This window comes from Oncorhynchus mykiss, chromosome 28, assembly GCF_057628025.1.
Source record: "Oncorhynchus mykiss isolate SJ-2025 chromosome 28, ASM5762802v1, whole genome shotgun sequence".
In the NCBI taxonomy this organism is placed as follows: Eukaryota; Metazoa; Chordata; class Actinopteri; order Salmoniformes; family Salmonidae; genus Oncorhynchus; species Oncorhynchus mykiss.
The window spans coordinates 44,853,322-44,872,548 of NC_143049.1; the positions used below are offsets into that span (position 1 = coordinate 44,853,322).

A 19,227-nucleotide genomic window follows, 5' to 3' on the forward strand; every position below is an offset into this window, starting at 1 on the left:
AAACTGTATTTATAATTATATGACAATATTTTAGGTTGACTATAATTATATTAAAACATTTCTGATACCCTACTTTTATTAAGTAAAATAAGAAAATGCATCACCTATGCCTCTATTGCCATTAATTCCAATTAGTGGATTTGTTTTGGATTTCTCCCTGACCAAGATGGCTGCCATTTTCACCCCATTCTGGAACTTTTAGGGCTTATGACTTAGCCCCTTTAGTAATTTAGTAGGATCTTTATGAGTTATGCCTTGTTTAAGTACATCAATATCACATCATTAGAACAAGAGTTGTGTAAATTATCCAGCTGAGTGGGGCATCTGTGTCTCTCTGGGCAGCACCCTGTGTGTCGTTCTCAGCATCACCACCTGGTTGCAGTAATCAGCTACTGTTGGCTATCAGGCAGACAGTCACCACTGTTGGCAATAAGAAATGCAGCAAAGCTCTACTGAGGTTTATTCTGTCTGGTTTAAAGGGGACACACTTATAGTCATTCTTCTTGGAGGGTTTCTACAGCTGTGATGTTGCCTGGAGAACACTAGAAGTGAGTGAGAGGAGACCTGAGAGCTGTGTTCAACATGTGATTGTGCCCACCTCCCGTAGCAGTAAGGTGTAACCCTTCACCACTGACCCAGGACCAGTTTAACCCTTCACCACTGACCCAGGACCAGTTTAACTCTTCACCACCCAGGACCAGTTTATCCTGATCCAGGTATTTATCACACCAGTTTAGCCCTTCACCACTGACCCAGGACCAGTTTATCCCTTCACCACTGACCCAGGACCAGTTTAACTCTTCACCACTACAATTTAACTGTATGACTACGTAATACCACCGTATTTCCTATAAAGTGCACCCTACACTCTTAGAGAAAGATGCTATCTAGAACCTTAAAGGGTTCTGTCTCCAATTGGGACAGCTGGAGAACCCTTTGGAACCCCTATTTCTAAGAGTGAACGGAACCTGATAAAAAAGTAGTGTACTAATATAGGGAATAGGGTGCCATTCTGACCCTACTCGTAGTTAGGATGAGGATAATCTATAGGGGCTGATTCTGGACCTGTTAATATCTAGCTGACATGGCAACTTTCATCAGATAAGTGTTGTTATGGGAGACAGCAGGGGTAACCATCATGAGCTGAATGTCCCATTGTTGTTGTGTTTTTATCACACTTCTTAACTCTATTTCCTGTTTATCACATACAACACACTTCTTTACTCTATTTCCTGTTTATCACATACAACACACTTCTTAACTCTATTTCCTGTTTATCACATACAACACACTTCTTAACTCTATTTCCTGTTTATCACAAACAACACACTTCTTAACTCTATTTCCTGTTTTAGTTCCTCTATTATAATCACAATGTTAAAATAAGAAAATTAATTTAGAAGACCCAGTAGTTTGAGCCCAATAATAGTTACAACATTGGTGTTATAATTCTGCTTTCATAGCCTCCACTCTCTCATCACGGAATGTGCCTGGAAGTGTAGAATTGCCATTCCCATTAGGGGGAACAAGTTGTTTAGGCGTAATCAGCATGAATTAGGTCAGTTCAACAGTAGAGGTACTGTAACAAGTTGAACCAAAATAAAACTGTTTTGGAGAAATCAGCATGAATTAGGTCAGCTCAACAGTAGAGGTACTGTACGTTTCAGAGTACTGCAAATGGTGGCCTTATGGCACAAAGGAAATTAAGAGGATTTAGTACATCAAATAACTTCCCTGAGACCGAGGATGTCTGTCTACCAGTTTTATTGTTCTTTAGATGAACAGTGTTTAATGTGTTGCTCTTCCGCTAGACTGACAGATGTAGTACCGGTCGTGAAGGACAGGCCGTGAAGGACAGGCCGTGAAGGACAGGCCAGCTGGTTCATTCAGACAAATAATTATATTGTATCTGGTAACATTGACAGGTTTTTACAGAGTTAACAAAATATTGCTGTGACGACAAATGTAATGTTTCTGTCTACTCTAGAGTCTCCATTCCCTCTTTCTCTTCTCTCCCTGTCCACCACCTAGAAGTAGTGCAAACATGTCCTAGAATAACAGTCTCAGCCCTAACGTCTAGCTCACAACAGGTGGAATATTCTAGCAGGCTCACACAGTAACAAGACACTTGAAGCAGGCTTGGTTGGGTGTTTACTGTGGGTAGGTAGTCCTGTCTGGTTGTTTACTGTGGGTAGGTGGTCCTGTCTGGTTGTGTTTACAGTGGGTAGGTAGTCCTGTCAGGGTGTTTACCGTGGGTAGGAGGTCCTGTCTGGTTGTGTTTGCTGTGGGTAGGTAGTCCTGTCTGGTTGTGTTTGCTATGGGTAGGTAGTCCTGTCTGGTTGTGTTTGCTGTGGGTAGGTAGTCCTGTCTGGTTGTGTTTGCTATGGGTAGGTAGTCCTGTCTGGTGTTTACTGTGGGTAGGTAGTCCTGTCTGGTGTTTAGTGTGGGTAGGTGGTCCTGTCTGGTGTTTACTGTGGGTAGGTAGTCCTGTCTGGTTGTTTACTGTGGGTAGGTAGTCCTGTCTGGGTGTTTACCGTGGGTAGGTAGTCCTGTCTGGTGTTTACCGTGGGTAGGTTGTCCTGTCAGGGTGTTTACCGTGGGTAGGTAGTCCTGTCAGGGTGTTTACCGTGGGTAGGTTGTCCTGTCAGGGTGTTTACCGTGGGTAGGTAGTCCTGTCAGGGTGTTTACCGTGGGTAGGTAGTCCTGTCAGGGTGTTTACCGTGGTTAGGTAGTCCTGTCAGGGTGTTTACTGTGGTTAGGTAGTCCTGTCAGGGTGTTTACCGTGGGTAGGTAGTCCTGTCTGGGTGTTTACCGTGGGTAGGTAGTCCTGTCTGGTGTTTACCGTGGGTAGGTTGTCCTGTCAGGGTGTTTACCGTGGGTAGGTAGTCCTGTCAGGGTGTTTACCGTGGGTAGGTTGTCCTGTCAGGGTGTTTACCGTGGGTAGGTAGTCCTGTCAGGGTGTTTACCGTGGGTAGGTAGTCCTGTCAGGGTGTTTACCGTGGTTAGGTAGTCCTGTCAGGGTGTTTACTGTGGTTAGGTAGTCCTGTCAGGGTGTTTACCGTGGGTAGGTAGTCCTGTCTGGGTGTTTACCGTGGGTAGGTAGTCCTGTCTGGGTGTTTACCGTGGGTAGGTAGTCCTGTCAGGGGGAATGGTCCAGAAACATAATCCAGATATATAACAGACAGATATATTGTTTATGGCTGCGGGTTATAGAAATAGAATCTAGATACAAATATCATCTATGTTTGTCTGTGTTGTAGATGGCTGGTCTCTAGTTGAAGACATCGCTGGGGTCGTCATGGTTCATGGACTCATTGATCACCTGTTGGGGAGGGACAGAGAGGAAACAGTTAACACCTGGTCATAACAGGACCCTGTGTGGCTCAGTCAGAGCATTGCACCAAGGGTCTTGGGTTCGATTCCCTTATATGTATGCATGTGTGACTCTTAGTGGCTTGGATAAAAGCGCCTGCTAAATGGTATACTAAGTAGGCTACATAGGCTTGTTCAAGGTGTCCAACCATTCTGCGTGAAACGTGCTTTGATGATTAAATCCAAAAAGTCAGATTTAATTGTAATTTTTCATATTTTAATTTTTTAAAGCTCTGTTGACAGAGTGCCACATTCTAGCAGCGACTTTGATGATTTTACATGTGGTGTTCATATCTGTAAAGTTGTTTCTGCGGGTCGTAGAAAGCTAGATTACTGGACATGAACACGACACCAGCTGAACCACACAAAGGGTTCTGCTCACTGCTCCGGCGACGAGTCACAGAGAAACGCTCGTTTTTCGGATAAATCTTTGAAAAAGAACAGGAATTTATATGAAATGCGTATACTAAAATATGAAAATACTACATGTCATGTCTCAAAATCTATATACAGCTTATATTGTTTATGTCTGTCAGTTAGCCTTAATTCTCTCACAGCATCCAGCCTAGCTGACACAATGCCATTATCTGACCTCCATTGATTTAGTCACCCGAGTCTTGGCCATCCTACAAGGGTAGAAACTCAAAGAACATTTGAATGGATTATGAGATGTGGTTTGGACCATTGTCCATCCCTGGTCTGTGTGTCTGAACTGCTAATATGTATACAGTAGAAGCTCAGAGTTACAGATCAACCCAGTGAAAAGTGAATCTGTGTGTCTCAGGTGGTTGTGGGTTCGAGTGTCACGGGGCACCAGTACCAAAATCTTTCAGAAGATGGATGCTTTACGTCACTCTGGATAACAAGCTGACCGTACCTGTCCATCTCTGGTCTCGATCGTCTTGATCAGAACCTTTTTGGACATTGTGGTTTCAACCATGGGTCTGGAATCCATCATGGTTTCTATAGCGACAGATGACAATGAAGAGAGGAGTTTTTCTACAGCATATTATTGATAATTGATACAGCATATTGTTGATAATTGATACAGCATATTATGAAGTGATTTCTATCATTGGTGAGCGAGTATCTAATCTACAGAACAGGACCTACCTCTCAGGTTTAAGGAGGAGAAGTTTGGCAATGGAGAGGTGATTCTGAAATGAGAGGGACCTTTGAGTCAATCAGTATTCTTTGTTTTCCTCATCTCTGAGCAATGTCTCAATGTCCTTCATCGTCATCACCATCACTATCATCATCATCATCGTCACCATCACCACCATCATCACCACCACCACATTCATCACCATCACCATCATCATTGCCATCACCATCATCATCACCATCTTCACCACCATCACCACCACCATCACCACCACCATCACTATCACCACCACCATCACCATCTTCACCACCATCACCACCACCATCACCACCACCATCACCATCTTCACCACCATCACCACCACCACCACCACCATCATCATTGCCATCACCATCATCATCGCCATCACCATCTTCACCACCATCACCACCATCACATTCATCATCATCACCATCACTCTCTTCATCACATCACCACCACAACCACCACCACCATAATCACCACCACCACCACCACCATCATCACCATCACCTCCACCACCACCATAATCACTACCACCACCACCACCATCATCATCACCATAATCACCATCATCATCATCATCATCATCATCATCACCATAATCACCATCATCATCACCACCACTACTGTCTTCATCATCACCATCACCATCATCACCACCACTACTGTCTTCATCATCATCATCACCATCATCATCATCACATTCATCATCACATTCATCACCACCATCACCATCGTCACCACCATCACCATCATCATCACATTCATCACCACCATCACCATCATCATCACATTCATCACCATCATCATCACATTCATCACCACCATCACCACCACCATCATCATCATCACATTTATCACCACCATCACCATCATCACATTCATCATCATCATCACCACCATCATCATCAGTAGTAGAGTAGTAGTAGTAGTAGTAGGAACAGTAGTTTCCTGTAGGTACTGTAGCTATCTCTATGTCCAGGGCCATTTACCTGCTCTCCTCTCCCTCCAGTAGTTTCCTGTAGGTAGCTATCTCTATGTCCAGGGCCATCTTGACATTGAGGAGATCCTGGTATTCTCTGAGGTGTCTGGCCATCTCATCCTTCATGTTCCTAATGTCCTCCTCCAGACCACTGACGTTGTCCTGGTAACCAGACGACTCCATACTGAAGTTCTCCTCCATCTCCCTCATCTGCCGCTCCATAGACTCATTCTGAGAGGAGGAGAGGGGAGAGAGAGCAGAGGGAATAGACAGAGGGAGAGAGAGAGCAGAGGGGAGAGAAAGGGAGGAGAGAGAGCAGAGGGGATATACAGAGGGAGAGAGAGCAGAGGGGATAGACAGAGGGAGAGAGAGAGCAGAGGGGAGAGAAAGGGAGGAGAGAGAGCAGAGGGGATAGACAGAGGGAGAGAGAGAGCAGAGGGGAGAGAAAGGGAGGAGAGAGAGCAGAGGGGATAGACAGAGGGAGAGAGAGAGCAGAGGGGAGAGAAAGGGAGGAGAGAGAGCAGAGGGGATAGACAGAAGGGGAGAGAGAGCGAGGGAGGGAGGGGGAGGAGATAAGAGCAGGTAGAGGGAGAGCAAGCGAGTGCCATCACTCGAACAGAAAATGCTGACTCACTAGACAGATTCCTCTTAGTGTGACAGGTGCTGTACTCACACTTCCTTTCAGGGCATCGATCTCACAGGTGAGTGCCTGCACCTGGCGTCTGTAGTCATTAGCCTCCTGCTTAGCAATCCGTAGAGACTCGTTGTTACGGGCTGCAGAATCAGTCAGGTCAGCAAACTGCAGACAGGATAGATAGACCTGAGACTGTCAATATGCATGTCTATTAACACTGTACAGGAGAGATAGACCTGAGACTGTCAATAGGCATGTCTATTAACACTGTACAGGAGAGATAGACCTGAGACTGTCAATAGGCATGTCTATTAACACTGTACAGGAGAGATAGACCTGAGACTGTCAATAGGCATGTCTATCAACACTGTACAGGAGAGATAGACCTGAGACTGTCAATAGGCATGTCTATTAACACTGTACAGGAGAGATAGACCTGAGACTGTCAATAGGCATGTCTATTAACACTGTACAGGAGAGATAGACCTGAGACTGTCAATAGGCATGTCTATTAACACTGTACAGGAGAGAGACTTCAGGAGACAGTAGATGAAGGACGTCCCCATCCACATCGACAGGGCCGCAGTGGAGAAAGTGAAAAGCTTAAAGTTTCTCGCCGTACACATCACTGAAGATCTGAAATGGTTTACCCACACAGACAGCGTGGTGAAGAAGGCGCAACAGCGCCTCTTCGACCTCAGGAGGCTGAAGAAATTTGTCTTGGCACCTAAAACCCTCAAACTTTAACAGATGCACAATTGAGAGCATCCAGGTTGGGCTGTATCACCGCTTAGTACGGCAACTGCACTGCCCACAGCCGCAGGGCTCTCCAGAGGGTAGTGAGGTCTGCACAACGCATCACTGGAGACAAACTACCTGCCCTCCAGGACACCTACATCACCTGATGTCACAGGAAGGCCAAAAAGATCAAGGACAGGGGTGCATCTGGTCAGTCAGAGGGGAGGGTGGAAACAGGGGTGCATCTGGTCAGTCAGAGGAGGGAGGGAGGGAACAGGGGTGCATCTGGTCAGTCAGAGGAGGGAGGGAACAGGGGTGCATCTGGTCAGTCAGAGGGGAGGGAGGGAACAGGGGTGCATCTGGTCAGTCAGAGGAGGGAGGGAACAGGGGTGCATCTGGTCAGTCAGAGGGGAGGGAGGGAACAGGGGTGCATCTGGTCAGTCAGAGGGGAGGGTGGAAACAGGGGTGCATCTAGTCAGTCAGAGGAGGGAGGGAACAGGGGTGCATCTGGTCAGTCAGAGGAGGGAGGGAGGGAACAGGGGTGCATCTGGTCAGTCAGAGGAGGGAGGGAGGGAACAGGGGTGCATCTGGTCAGTCAGAGGAGGGAGGGAGGGAACAGGGGTGCATCTGGACAGTCAAAGGGGAGGGAACAGGGGTGCATCTGGTCAGTCAGAGGGGAGGGAACAGGGGTGAGGCCACCTCACCCGACTCCCAGTCCCGCCGCTCTCCCTTCCCTCTGCTGAGAAAAGGGGACCGTCTTCCTGTGCTCTGTGTTCAAGGCTTCTTTTTCAGTCTATGGAGCGTGGGAATTGCAGACACGTGATCTGATCTAATTGGCCAGCGCTAGGCCTATAGATGCACTTGATTTGCTCTCCGGGCCTGCCGGGTAGGTCGGAGTTCTACATCCAGACACATGAAATGATTCAAAATGGGAACACTTTGCCGGCACTAGGGCTGCTGAATCAAGTGCACCTACCTTGCACCTACACATGAAATGGATTAAAATGGGTTAGGGGACTACTGCTGTAGGATATAGGGTAAAGGGTATAAGGTGCAGCCTACCTTAGACTTGTACCAGTCTACAGACTCCTCTAGGGTATAGGGGGTAGGGTGTAGGGTATAGGGGGTAGGCTGTAGAGTATAGGGAACAGCCTACCTTAGACTTGTACCAGTCTACAGACTCCTCTATGGTATAGGGGGTAGGGTATAGTGTATATGGGGTAGGCTGTAGAGTATAGGGAACAGCCTACCTTAGACTTGTACCAGTCTACAGACTCCTCTAGGGTATAGGGGGTAGGGTGTAGGGTATAGGGGGTAGGCTGTAGAGTATAGGGAACAGCCTACCTTAGACTTGTACCAGTCTACAGACTCCTCTAGGGTATAGGGGGTAGGGTGTAGGGTATAGGGGGTAGGCTGTAGAGTATAGGGAACAGCCTACCTTAGACTTGTACCAGTCTACAGACTCCTCTAGGGTATAGGGGGTAGGGTGTAGGGTATAGGGAACAGCCTACCTTAGACTTGTACCAGTCTACAGACTCCTCTAGGGTATAGGGGGTAGGGTATAGGGTATATGGGGTAGGCTGTAGAGTATAGGGAACAGCCTACCTTAGACTTGTACCAGTCGTCTGACTCCTGCATGTTCTTGGAGGCCAGGTTCTCATACTGAGAGCGGACGTCCCTGAGAGCGCCCGTCAGGTCTGGCTTCACCACATCAATGTCCATCTGCACCTGCTGCGACACCTGCACCTGAGACTGCAGCTCCAACAGCTCCTACAGACAGGAGTCAGAGGTCAGAGAGGGGTCAGCACCTGAGACTGCAGCTCCTACAAACCGGGGTTAGAGGTTAGAGAGGGGTCAGCACCTGAGACTGCAGCTCCTACAAACAGGGGTTAGAGGTCAGAAAGGGGTCAGTACCTGAGACTGCAGCTCCTACAAACAGGGGTCAGTGAGATCCTATGAATTAGGTTTGAAGAGTTAGCGAGGTAACTTTTGTCAACTCTGAGTTCATCTCGGGATAGCCAGTCGTACGAATGTGGCCCAGCTTTAAGCCAGGTACATTTCTATGGCAACGAATCCTTCAGAACTAACCTGCTCCGGGGCAGGCTAACTCACAGCTAACCTAACTGCCCCTGAATGAAATGACTGAGCCACGAGTTGAAGACCAATGAAATCAGATTCCCTCCCTCTTGCAAATATTGCGTCATCATCCCCTTGATTTGAGGAAGACGACTAATGAAATATTTAACGAATCAAATGTGTGTAAAAAATGTTAATATTAAAACACCTACCACATTATTTAGTAATGACAGAATGCATTTGAAACTTCTGGAATTGTGAAATGTTTGTATGACATAATAACATGTATTTTATCGATAGGAACAGGTGCTTGCATACCAAAGACGCCATTATTAGGAAAGTTGAGAAATAAATCAAGTAGGCCTGGCCTATAGAAAGCTGATGGGATCCTCCTCTTTTTAATAGAGGCCATCACTCTGTTTTCTCACACAATTGCATAGCTTATAGAAATGTTGAGCAAAATGAGCTCATATGATATGTTTGATTAGATTTTCTATTACGTTTGCACTGATGTCAGAGTGATTAGAGGGACAATAGAGTGATGAGCACCAGGCAGGCAGCAAGTTTGGTAGGCTACTGTTACTGTAATTTAATTATACCAATATGTATTCATTAATTGAATTCCCTTAATCTATTTTATGAGAATTTGTAAGATTCTTGTTTGCATAAAATAGACGGAGATCAGTCTTTTCAATAATAGGTAACAGAATTTATTCTCGGAGCGCGCTGCCACTTTACCACGAGCAACAGTTTATATACAATAGCATGACGTCATTTCATTGTTTTAACAGAATCCTCTCCTCTCGCCCGGGACAAAATAAGGTTAAAAGTTCATTCTAACTTACTAACACACTCCCAGGTCACACAACATAATTGAATTAACTTTTGACCCCTCAACATTATCGATCACCACTTAGCTGACAGTTCTAATTAACAGAAAAGACAGTGAGTGCATTCCTAGGTTATCTAAAACACCCCAGAGCTCAGTTTCATCGGTTCAACCATAGGTTAACTACCTTATCTGCTTACTTAATCCACAACCCATTTCTTTCTTCCTAGTTGGAATGGTGTTCATTAACTTTAATTACTCCTTGTCTGTGTCACACAATCCCTTCTTATGAACTCATTTTGTTGAGTATAAGTTTACTTAGTTACAGTTCCATTTAAAATGATTTGTTCAGTCATTTAATCATAATTTTCCTATCAGCTACTAATGATCATCGGCAGCATCAGAGATTGGAGAAGCCTAATTACCGTGACTAATCACGTGGAAATTGACTGCGGTCATGACCCGTGACCGCTATTGTGGCGGTAATACGGTCATCCTAACAGCCCTAGCACTGACTCGCACATGGATTGATGTTTCAGCATTGACTCAATGAAGTGTTCAGCATTCAACTAGCCAGGTGCGACGTTACAAGCCCGCTAGAGTAAGCTGCGGGCAGATGACCAATTTCCACCGTCGTAGTACGGATAAAGTCTGAGCTGAAATGTGAAGCTAAATGAAGCTGGTTAGCATTAGAAAACCCTGAGTAGATCTAGCATGCTTCGTAGGATATCCCTCTGGGGTTAGAGGTCAGGGGTAAAAGAAGGGGGAGGGTGTGTGAGAGATAGAGTGTGGGTGTGTCAGTGTTGTTGTGTGTGTGTGTTTACATCCGTGTGTGTGTGTGCGTGCGTGTGCATGCGTGTGTTTTTGTGCATGTTTCCTTGCATGTGTATGTGTTCTGACCTCATCGTGTAGTTTCTTCAGGAAGTTGATCTCCTCCTGAAGCGACTCCACTTTCCTCTCTAGGTCCAGACGAGACAGAGCTGCGTTGTCCACATCCTGAATACAACATGATGAACAGGGATAACCACACACACGCACATTTTCCTCATAGGTCAAGACAGAAATGTCCTCATGAAACTAATTATTTCTCTCTCGCCTCTCTTTCTGTAACTGACCGAGAGACGACCAGAGCCAGACGGGTCACATTGTGTCTCGCTCTGATAACCCCGGCCGGTCCCCCATCCCTCCCTGCTATCCTCCCCTCTGCTCCATCTGTCTCCTACAGAAGCCAACAGACCTCTCCCACTGCTGCCAAAATAGAGGCCTGGTCAGCCAGCCGTACTGACAGAGTCTCCTACAGCAGCCAACAGACCTCCCCCACTGCTGCCAAAATAGAGGCCTGGTCAGCCAGCCGTACTGACAGAGTCTCCTACAGAAGCCAACAGACCTCTCCCACTGCTGCCAAAATAGAGGCCTGGTCAGCCAGCCGAACTGACAGTCTCCTACAGCAGCCAACAGACCACCTGCCTGATAGATTCAAATAGAACATTTCATTTGGAGTCATGAAACACCATTGTTACTGTCTATACCAGTTGAATGAGGAAGAAAAGTTACATTGTTGTCAACTCCGTAAAACATCAACTCTGTCAGAGTGCTGAAAGACCTGATAGAATTATTGTTTTTATTGCCGATTTTTAGATTAATTATTTTCCAGATTTTACAAATGTTTTTTTTTTTACCAAAAATGTCTGTTTTGAGTATCTGTCAACTCCGTCACTGATGATTAACCCTCTTAAGATAGTTTTTTTTCATGGTCAGTATTGTATATTGTCATCACTGTTCTGCAACATATGCTGAAGTAATACCCTGTATATAGCCTCCACATTGACTCTGTACCGTAATACCCTGTATATAGCCTCCACATTGACTCTGTACCGTAACACCCTGTATATAGCCTCCACATTGACTCTGTACCGGTACACCCTGTATATAGTCTCCACATTGACTCTGTACCGAGACACCCTGTATATAGCCTCCACATTGACTCTGTACCGGTACCCCTGTATATAGCCTCCACATTGACTCTGTACCGTAACACCCTGTATATAGCCTCCACATTGACTCTGTACCGTAACACCCTGTATATAGCCTCCACATTGACTCTGTACCGTAATACCCTGTAAATAGCCTCCACTTTGACTCTGTACCGTAATACCCAGTATATAGCCTCCACATTGACTCTGTACCGTAATACCCTGTATATAGCCTCCACATTGACTCTGTACCGTAACACCCAGTATATAGCTTCCACACCCCTCTGTATATAGCCTCCACATTGACTCTGTACCGTAACACCCTGTATATAGCCTCCACATTGACTCTGTATCATAACACCCTGTATATAGCCTCCACATTGACTCTGTACCGTAACACCCTGTATATAGCCTCCACATTGACTCTGTACCGTAACACCCTGTATATAGCCTCCACATTGACTCTGTACCGTAATACCCTGTAAATAGCCTCCACTTTGACTCTGTACCGTAATACCCAGTATATAGCTTCCACACCCCTCTGTATATAGCCTCTACATTGACTCTGTACCGTATTACCCTGTATATAGCCTCCACATTGACTCTGTACCGGAATACCCTGTATATAGCCTCCACATTGACTCTGTACCGTAATACCCTGTATATAGCCTCCACATTGACCCTGTACTGTAATACCCTGTATATAGCCTACTGTTCCTAGACCGTCATTGAAATTAAGAATTTGTTCTTAACTGGCTTGCCTAGTTAAATAACAGATCGTCAAAACAATATATCAAAAGGAAGTGTGTTCTGAAGTGTCTGTCCTCTATCTGAGAAATAAATACGATTCGGGAACTATTTTTATTTACATGTATTTATCCCCTTATTTTAGGCACTAAACTATCTCCATATATACTGCCATTCATTTTTAAACTGGCACCGGCCCTCATCTTAAAAGTCTTGTGAGGCATCCTAGGGCAAAACGGAGAACACCATCATGTTCATGAGAGTCTCAGCTTGAGAGTCTCAGCTTTCAATAGCGTGGTTACAATTACATTCCACCCATGATGGCAACACCCACCCGTAGCACGCGCTCCAGCAGGTGTATCTCACTGATCATCCCTAAAGCCAACACCTCATTTGGCCGCCTTTCGTTCCAGTTCTCTGCTGCCTGTGACTGGAACGAATTGCAAAAATCGCTAAAGTTGAAGACTTTTATCTCCCTCACCAACTTCAAACATCTACTATCTGAGCAGCTGCAGCTGTACATAGTCTACTGGTAAATAGCCCACCCAATTTACCTACCTCATCCCCATACTGTTTATATTTATTTACTTTTCTGCTCTTTTGCACACCAATATCTCTACCTGCACATGACCATCTATCACTCCAGTGTTAATCTGCTCAATTGTAATTATTCGCCTACCTCCTCATGCCTTTTGCACACTATGAATATAGACTCTCTTTTTTTTCTACTATGTTATTGACTTGTTTATTGTTTATTGTTTACTCCATGTGTAACTCTGTGTTGTTGTCTGTTCACACTGCTATGCTTTATCTTGGCCAGGTCGCAGTTGTAAATGAGAACTTGTTCTCAACTAGCCGACCTGGTTAAATAAAGGTGTTCTCAACTAGCCTACCTGGTTAAATAAAGGTGTTCTCTACTAGCCTACCTGGTTAAATAAAGGTGTTCTCAACTAGCCTACCTGGTTAAATAAAGGTGAAATAAAAAATAAATAAAATAAAAGAGGGCGAATTGTTCATTCGTTTACACGGTGTGATTGCTGATATTTTGATGGACCAAAGGATATATTATTAAAAAATGTTAAATAAATAAATCTCATTCTGTCTCTACACCCATAGAAACAAAAACAATCCCATGAATCTATATTTGCATCTTTGTTGTTGTTGTGAACAGCATTACTCAAACATGGATTTATGGAACAGTGGAAAACTAACATCTACCATTGAGTGCAGACACAGTATCAGAATGAGTTTCTGATGTAATAGGAGTTGGTTTGGATCGTTGTATAACATGTTTTAGAAACATTTTCATAATGCATTGAGGTCAATGACAAGTGATGACTCTCTGTAATCAAACACAATATTTAAAACTACAAGCACAGAAACAATGAAAATAAGGCCACATGTTAAAAAAAACTTCCCCTTTAACTAAGATGGGTGAACTTCCCCTTTAACTAAGATGTGTGGTAGTATGAAGCTGTGTCCTACCCCTCTGAAGCTCTGCATGGTACTCTCCGATTCCTCACGCTGCATCATCTCCTCCTGCAGTCTGGAAAGCACAACATACTGTACTGAGGAAAATATCTGGTGTTATCTGTGTTAGAGAGTATTTTCAAGACATTCAAGAACACTTTTAAAAGTGCATTAAAAGTGTGAAAAATCAGACCCCAATATGCAACAACAACAAACTGGCATTTTAACAGCCATGGCTCATTCAGAAGTTGGGATGGTCTCACTAACTCACTATGTGCCTGTCGAATTAGGAGCACGCAATGCATTATTGAAAATAAAGTCATTACTAGCGCAATCACACAGCCAGGGTCTAATATTATCACCTAGACACCTAGACCCCTATTAAATAATGTTGACTCTATGTAGTCAATTACTCAACAACTACATGGGTAAACATGGGGTATATTGTAATAAGTGCCTTGTAGTGCAATCAATGAATAAAACGTTTCATTGTGTAGGATATATCGTGGTCATTAATTACTCCATAACTATTCGGTCAACATGTAACTGATTGTCTTACTTCTCTCTGAGCCGGTCTATATCATCAGACAGGTTGTCCCGGTGCACTTCCACTCGCGCCTTCTCGTTCGTCAGCTGGTCCACCTGTCGCCGCAGCTCGCGCATCTCGTCCTCGTACAGGTCCCCGATGCGGGATCGGGACGTGCCCTTCCCTCGTAGCTGCTCGAGCTCTGCCTGCAGGATCTTATTCTGCTGCTCGAGGAACCGGACCTTCTCGATATAGCTCGCGAAGCGGTCATTGAGCGACTGCATCTGAGCCTTCTCGTTGGTCCGGTTGGTCTTGAACTCGGAGTTCACGGCGTCGGACAGAGAGAAGTTCAGGGTTTCGGAGGACAGCCGGGGCATCGGGGCGCTGCTGCGGAGCCGCTGGGTCCTGGTTGCGTAGACCCCCGGAGCGGCGGAGGACAGGCCGAAAGAGACCCGAGAGGAGCGCACCGACACCGGGTTGGAGTACAGCTGGCGGCTGGAGGGGTAGGAGGACGAGTGGCTCATGTTCCTTTCCCCACCAAAATACTTCTTATAGGAGGACTGAGGACCACGGGCTGCTGTCATCCTGAGATGTTCGGTCTCTTCTGTAGAGCTAGTTAGGTTACTAAGTTTTAGTTTCTCTGGGTTGGGTCTCTCTCGTTATCGTTCAGCGGACACGGGAGGGGGGTCACTGGGACCGTATTTATACCCCGGTTTTTATGCTAATGAGTTTGAGTGACAACAGGGAGTTTGAGTGACAGTTCGGACATCCTATCACAGGCTGATAAGACACTTGGTGCCCAGAGACATGGATAACTAGACTTGACTTTTCCCATTGGACAAGCTTCATTCCTATTATAACTTCACCATTTGATCCATTACGGAAACGTCACGGGGCAATGGCAGGTAACCGAGCGGTTAGAGAGTTGGGCCAGTAACCGAGCTGACAAGGAGAAACTTCTGCCAGTGTACCCTTGAGCAAGGCAACATAACCCTAATTGCTCCAGGGTTTCTGTTGATAATATTAGACCCTGGCTGTATGAAATAGGACACTATAAGCACCGCCTAATTATTATTATTATCATTATTATTGCCATTATTATCATTATTATGATGATTATTATTGTTATTATTATTATCATTATTATCATTATTATGATTATTATTATTATTATTATTATCATTATTATTATTATTATTATTATTGTCATTATCATTATTATTATTATTATTATTATTATTATCATTATTATTATTATTTTTATTATCATTATTATTATTGTTATTATTATTATTATCATTATTATTATTATCATTATTATCATTATCATTATTATTATTATTATTATTATTATTATTATTATTATCATTATTATTATTATTATCATTATTATTATTGTTATTATTATTATCATTATCATTATTATTATTATCATTATCATTATTATTATCATTATTATTATTGTTATTATTATTATCATTATTATTATTATTGTCTTTCTTTGCATAATTTCTCAAAGAAATATAACTAATGTCACATTATGTGGCAATTGAAAGTCTGTAGAAAATGTCGATATGTAACTTGTTCTTGAATGTTGAATTTGTAGTGTCTCTCCTCTTCTGCTGCAGGTTGCTACAGTCAGGAGGAGGACGTGCCATTAGAACATTCTAGTAGTCTTCTTCTCCCCGTGGTTTGTTCCTGGTGCTCAGGGAGTCTAACATACACAAAGAGAGATGCTATCCAGTTGCTAACACTAATCACATGACTGGATTACTGAGAACAGTTGTCATAGCAACACCTTTCTAATGCATTAGAGCTATGTTAGTCAGCCAGGGGAGGAATAGAAATGTCCTGTGATCTTATTTAGTGTTTCTATGGTGTCTGTCTAGTCATACGACACGTGTCCCCAATGGCACCCTATTCCCTATTTAGTGCACTACTTTTGACCAGGGGCCATAGGTAGTGCACTATATGCTATGGGGTACCAAATGGGACACAGGCCGCCTCTGTTGTCTGAAAAGTGACAGTTGAAGGCAGCTACCATCACTTTCACCTCAGAGCTCACTGACCATACAGTGTTATGAATACATCCGTGGTTGCCATAGCGCTGTGGGGTTGCCTAGGCAGAGTGCTCTGTAAATATTCAAAATCAAAAAATCAAATCAAACTTTATTTGCCACATGCTCCGAATACAACAAGTGTAAACTTTACCGTGAAATGCTGACTTACAAGCCCTTAACCAACAGTGAAGTTCAAGAAGAGTTAAGAAAATATTTACCAAATAAACTAAAGTAAAAAATTAAATAATAAAAAGTAACACAATAACATAACAATAACGAGGCTATATACAAGGGAGTTCCAGAAACCGGGTCAGTGTGCGAGGGTACAGGTTCGTTGAGGTCATTTGCAGATGTAGGTAGGGGTGAAGTTACTAGGCATAGATAAAAACAGTGAGTAGCAGCAGTGTACAAAACAAATGGAGGGGGGGGGTCAATGTAAATAGTCCGGTGGCCATTTGATTAATTGTTCATCAATCTTATGGTTTGGGGGTAGAATCTGTTAAAGAGCATTTTGGTCCTAGACTTGGCGCTCCGGTACCACTTGCCGTGTGGTAGCAGAGTGAAACAGTCTATGACTTCGGTGACTGGAGTCTCTGACAATTTTTTGGGGCCTTCCTCCGACACCACCTGGTATAGAGGTCCTGGATGGCAGGAAGCTTGGCCCCGGTGATGTACTGGGCCGTATGCACTACCCTCTGTAGCATCTTACGGTCAGATGCCGAGCAGTTGCCATACCAGGCGGTGATGCAAGGGTCAGGATGCTCTCGATGGTGCAGCTGTAGAACCTGACTCAACACTATACATGTCAGCTACTACAGCAACTGAAATGACTGCAACACCTAGCAAAGAGCTGCAGTTAGTTTCAGAATGGGTGGCAAGGAATAAGTTAGTCCTAAATATCAAAAACTAAAAGCATTATATTTGGAAAAAAACTCACTAAACCCTCAACCTCAACTAAATATTGTGGAAATTGAGCAAGTTGAGGTGACTAAACTGCTTGGAGTAACCCTGGATTGTAAACTGTCATGGTCAAAACATATTGATACAACAGTAGCTAAGATGGGGAGAAGTCTGTCCATAATAAAGCGCTGCTCTGCCTTCTTAACAGCACTATAAACAAGGCAGGTCCTACAGGCCCTAGTTTCTACCTTCTTAACAACACTATAAACAAGGCAGATCCTACAGGTTCTAGTTTCTACCTTCTTAACAACACTATCAACAAGGCAGGTCCTACAGGCCCTAGTTTCTACCTTCTTAACAGCACTATCAACAAGGCAGGTCCTACAGGCCCTAATTTTGTCGCACCTAGACTACTGTTCAGGCGTGTGGTCAGGTGCCACTAACGGTTTTCTTGAGTTGAAGGAGAGGCGGACCAAAACGCAGCGTGGTGATTATTCATGGTTCTTTAATAAAGAAGCTATACATGAATAGACTAACAAAACAATAAATGTGAAAAACCAAACCAGCCCTATCTGGTGCAGAGACAGAGACAGGAACAATCACCCACAAAACACTCAAAGAATATGGCTGCCTAAATATGGTTCCCAATCAGAGACAACGATAAACACCTGCCTCTGATTGAGAACCATTCCAGACAGCCATAGACTTTGCTAGAGAACCCCACTAAACCACAATCCTAAAACCTACGACACACCACATAAATAACCCATGTCACACCCTGGCCTGACCAAAATAATAAAGAAAACACAAAATACTAAGACCAGGGCGTGACAGCACTTAGGAAAAAAAGTACTTAGGAAAATTGCAGTTGTCTCAGAACAGGGCAGCACGGCTGGCCCTTGGATGTACACAGAGAGCCAATATTAATAATATGCATGTCAATCTCTCCTGGCTCAAAGTGGAGGACTACTTTTATTTGAGAGCTATTGACATGTTGAATGCACTGAGCTGTCTGTCTAAACTACTGGCACACAGCTCGGACATCCATGCATAACCCACAAGACATGTCACCAGAGGTCTCTTCACAGTCCCCAAGTCAAGAACAGACTATGGGAGGCACACAGTACTACATAGAGCCATGACTACATGGAACTCTATTCCACATCAAGTAACTGATGCAGCAGTAAAACTAGATTTAAAATAACAGATAAAAACACACCTTAAGGAACAGCGGGGACTGTGAAGCAACACAAACATTGGCACAGACACATACTGTACATACACACACACACGATCACATACTCAAATACATACACATGGATTTAGTACTGTAGATATGTGGTAGTGGCGGAGTAGCGGCCTGAGGGCACATGGTGTGTTTTTAAAATGGTATAAACTGCCTTAATTTAGCTGGACCCCAGGAAGAGTAGCTGCTGTCTTGACAGGAACTAATGGGGATCCATAATAAACCCCAGGAAGAGTAGCTGCTGCCTTGGCAGGAACTAATGGGGATCCATATTAAACCCCAGGAAGAATAGCTGCTGCCTTGGCAGGAACTAATGGGGTTCCCTATTAAATATAAAATACAGAAGGTATGTCTACCATTGATGTACCATCCGACCACGTGTGGACATGAAATGGGAGCTGTCTAATTAAACTAAACCCCTGAAAACACATGTTGAATTGTTTTATCAAATAATCTCCAACAGGATGGAAGAATGTGTTTAGGCATCCAGTCCACTCACTCTAGCCTGAAGAGGTTATACTTGTTACAATGGAGGACTGTCCCTTAGC

The 19,227-nt window shown here is 44.2% G+C and overlaps 1 protein-coding gene across 1 annotated transcript; it reads right to left on the bottom strand.

Annotated features, from left to right (window-relative positions):
• Positions 1-1,747: 1,747 nt before the first annotated feature.
• On the bottom strand, positions 1,748-15,199 carry LOC110509179 (vimentin). The gene is made up of 9 exons (XM_036967031.2): positions 14,507-15,199; positions 13,963-14,023; positions 10,658-10,753; positions 8,458-8,622; positions 6,154-6,279; positions 5,491-5,711; positions 4,486-4,529; positions 4,250-4,335; positions 1,748-3,322 (listed from the first exon to the last, which is right to left on the bottom strand). The coding sequence occupies exons 1-9, from the start codon at positions 15,055-15,057 to the stop codon at positions 3,272-3,274; spliced, it is 1,401 nt and encodes a 466-aa protein (XP_036822926.2). The 5' UTR covers positions 15,058-15,199; the 3' UTR covers positions 1,748-3,271.
• Between the last annotated feature and the right edge of the window lie 4,028 nt (positions 15,200-19,227).

Excerpts from the sequence above, each read along its gene's own strand:
- LOC110509179 (XM_036967031.2), bottom strand. The coding sequence starts at position 15,057 with ATGACAGCAGCCCGTGGTCCTCAGTCCTCCTATAAGAAGTATTTTGGT. Across the intron at positions 10,754-13,962 it reads CCATGCAGAGCTTCAGAGGG|GATGTGGACAACGCAGCTCT; the intron begins GTAGGACACAGC and ends TGTTGTATTCAG. Across the intron at positions 5,712-6,153 it reads TCGATGCCCTGAAAGGAAGT|AATGAGTCTATGGAGCGGCA; the intron begins GTGAGTACAGCA and ends TCCTCCTCTCAG.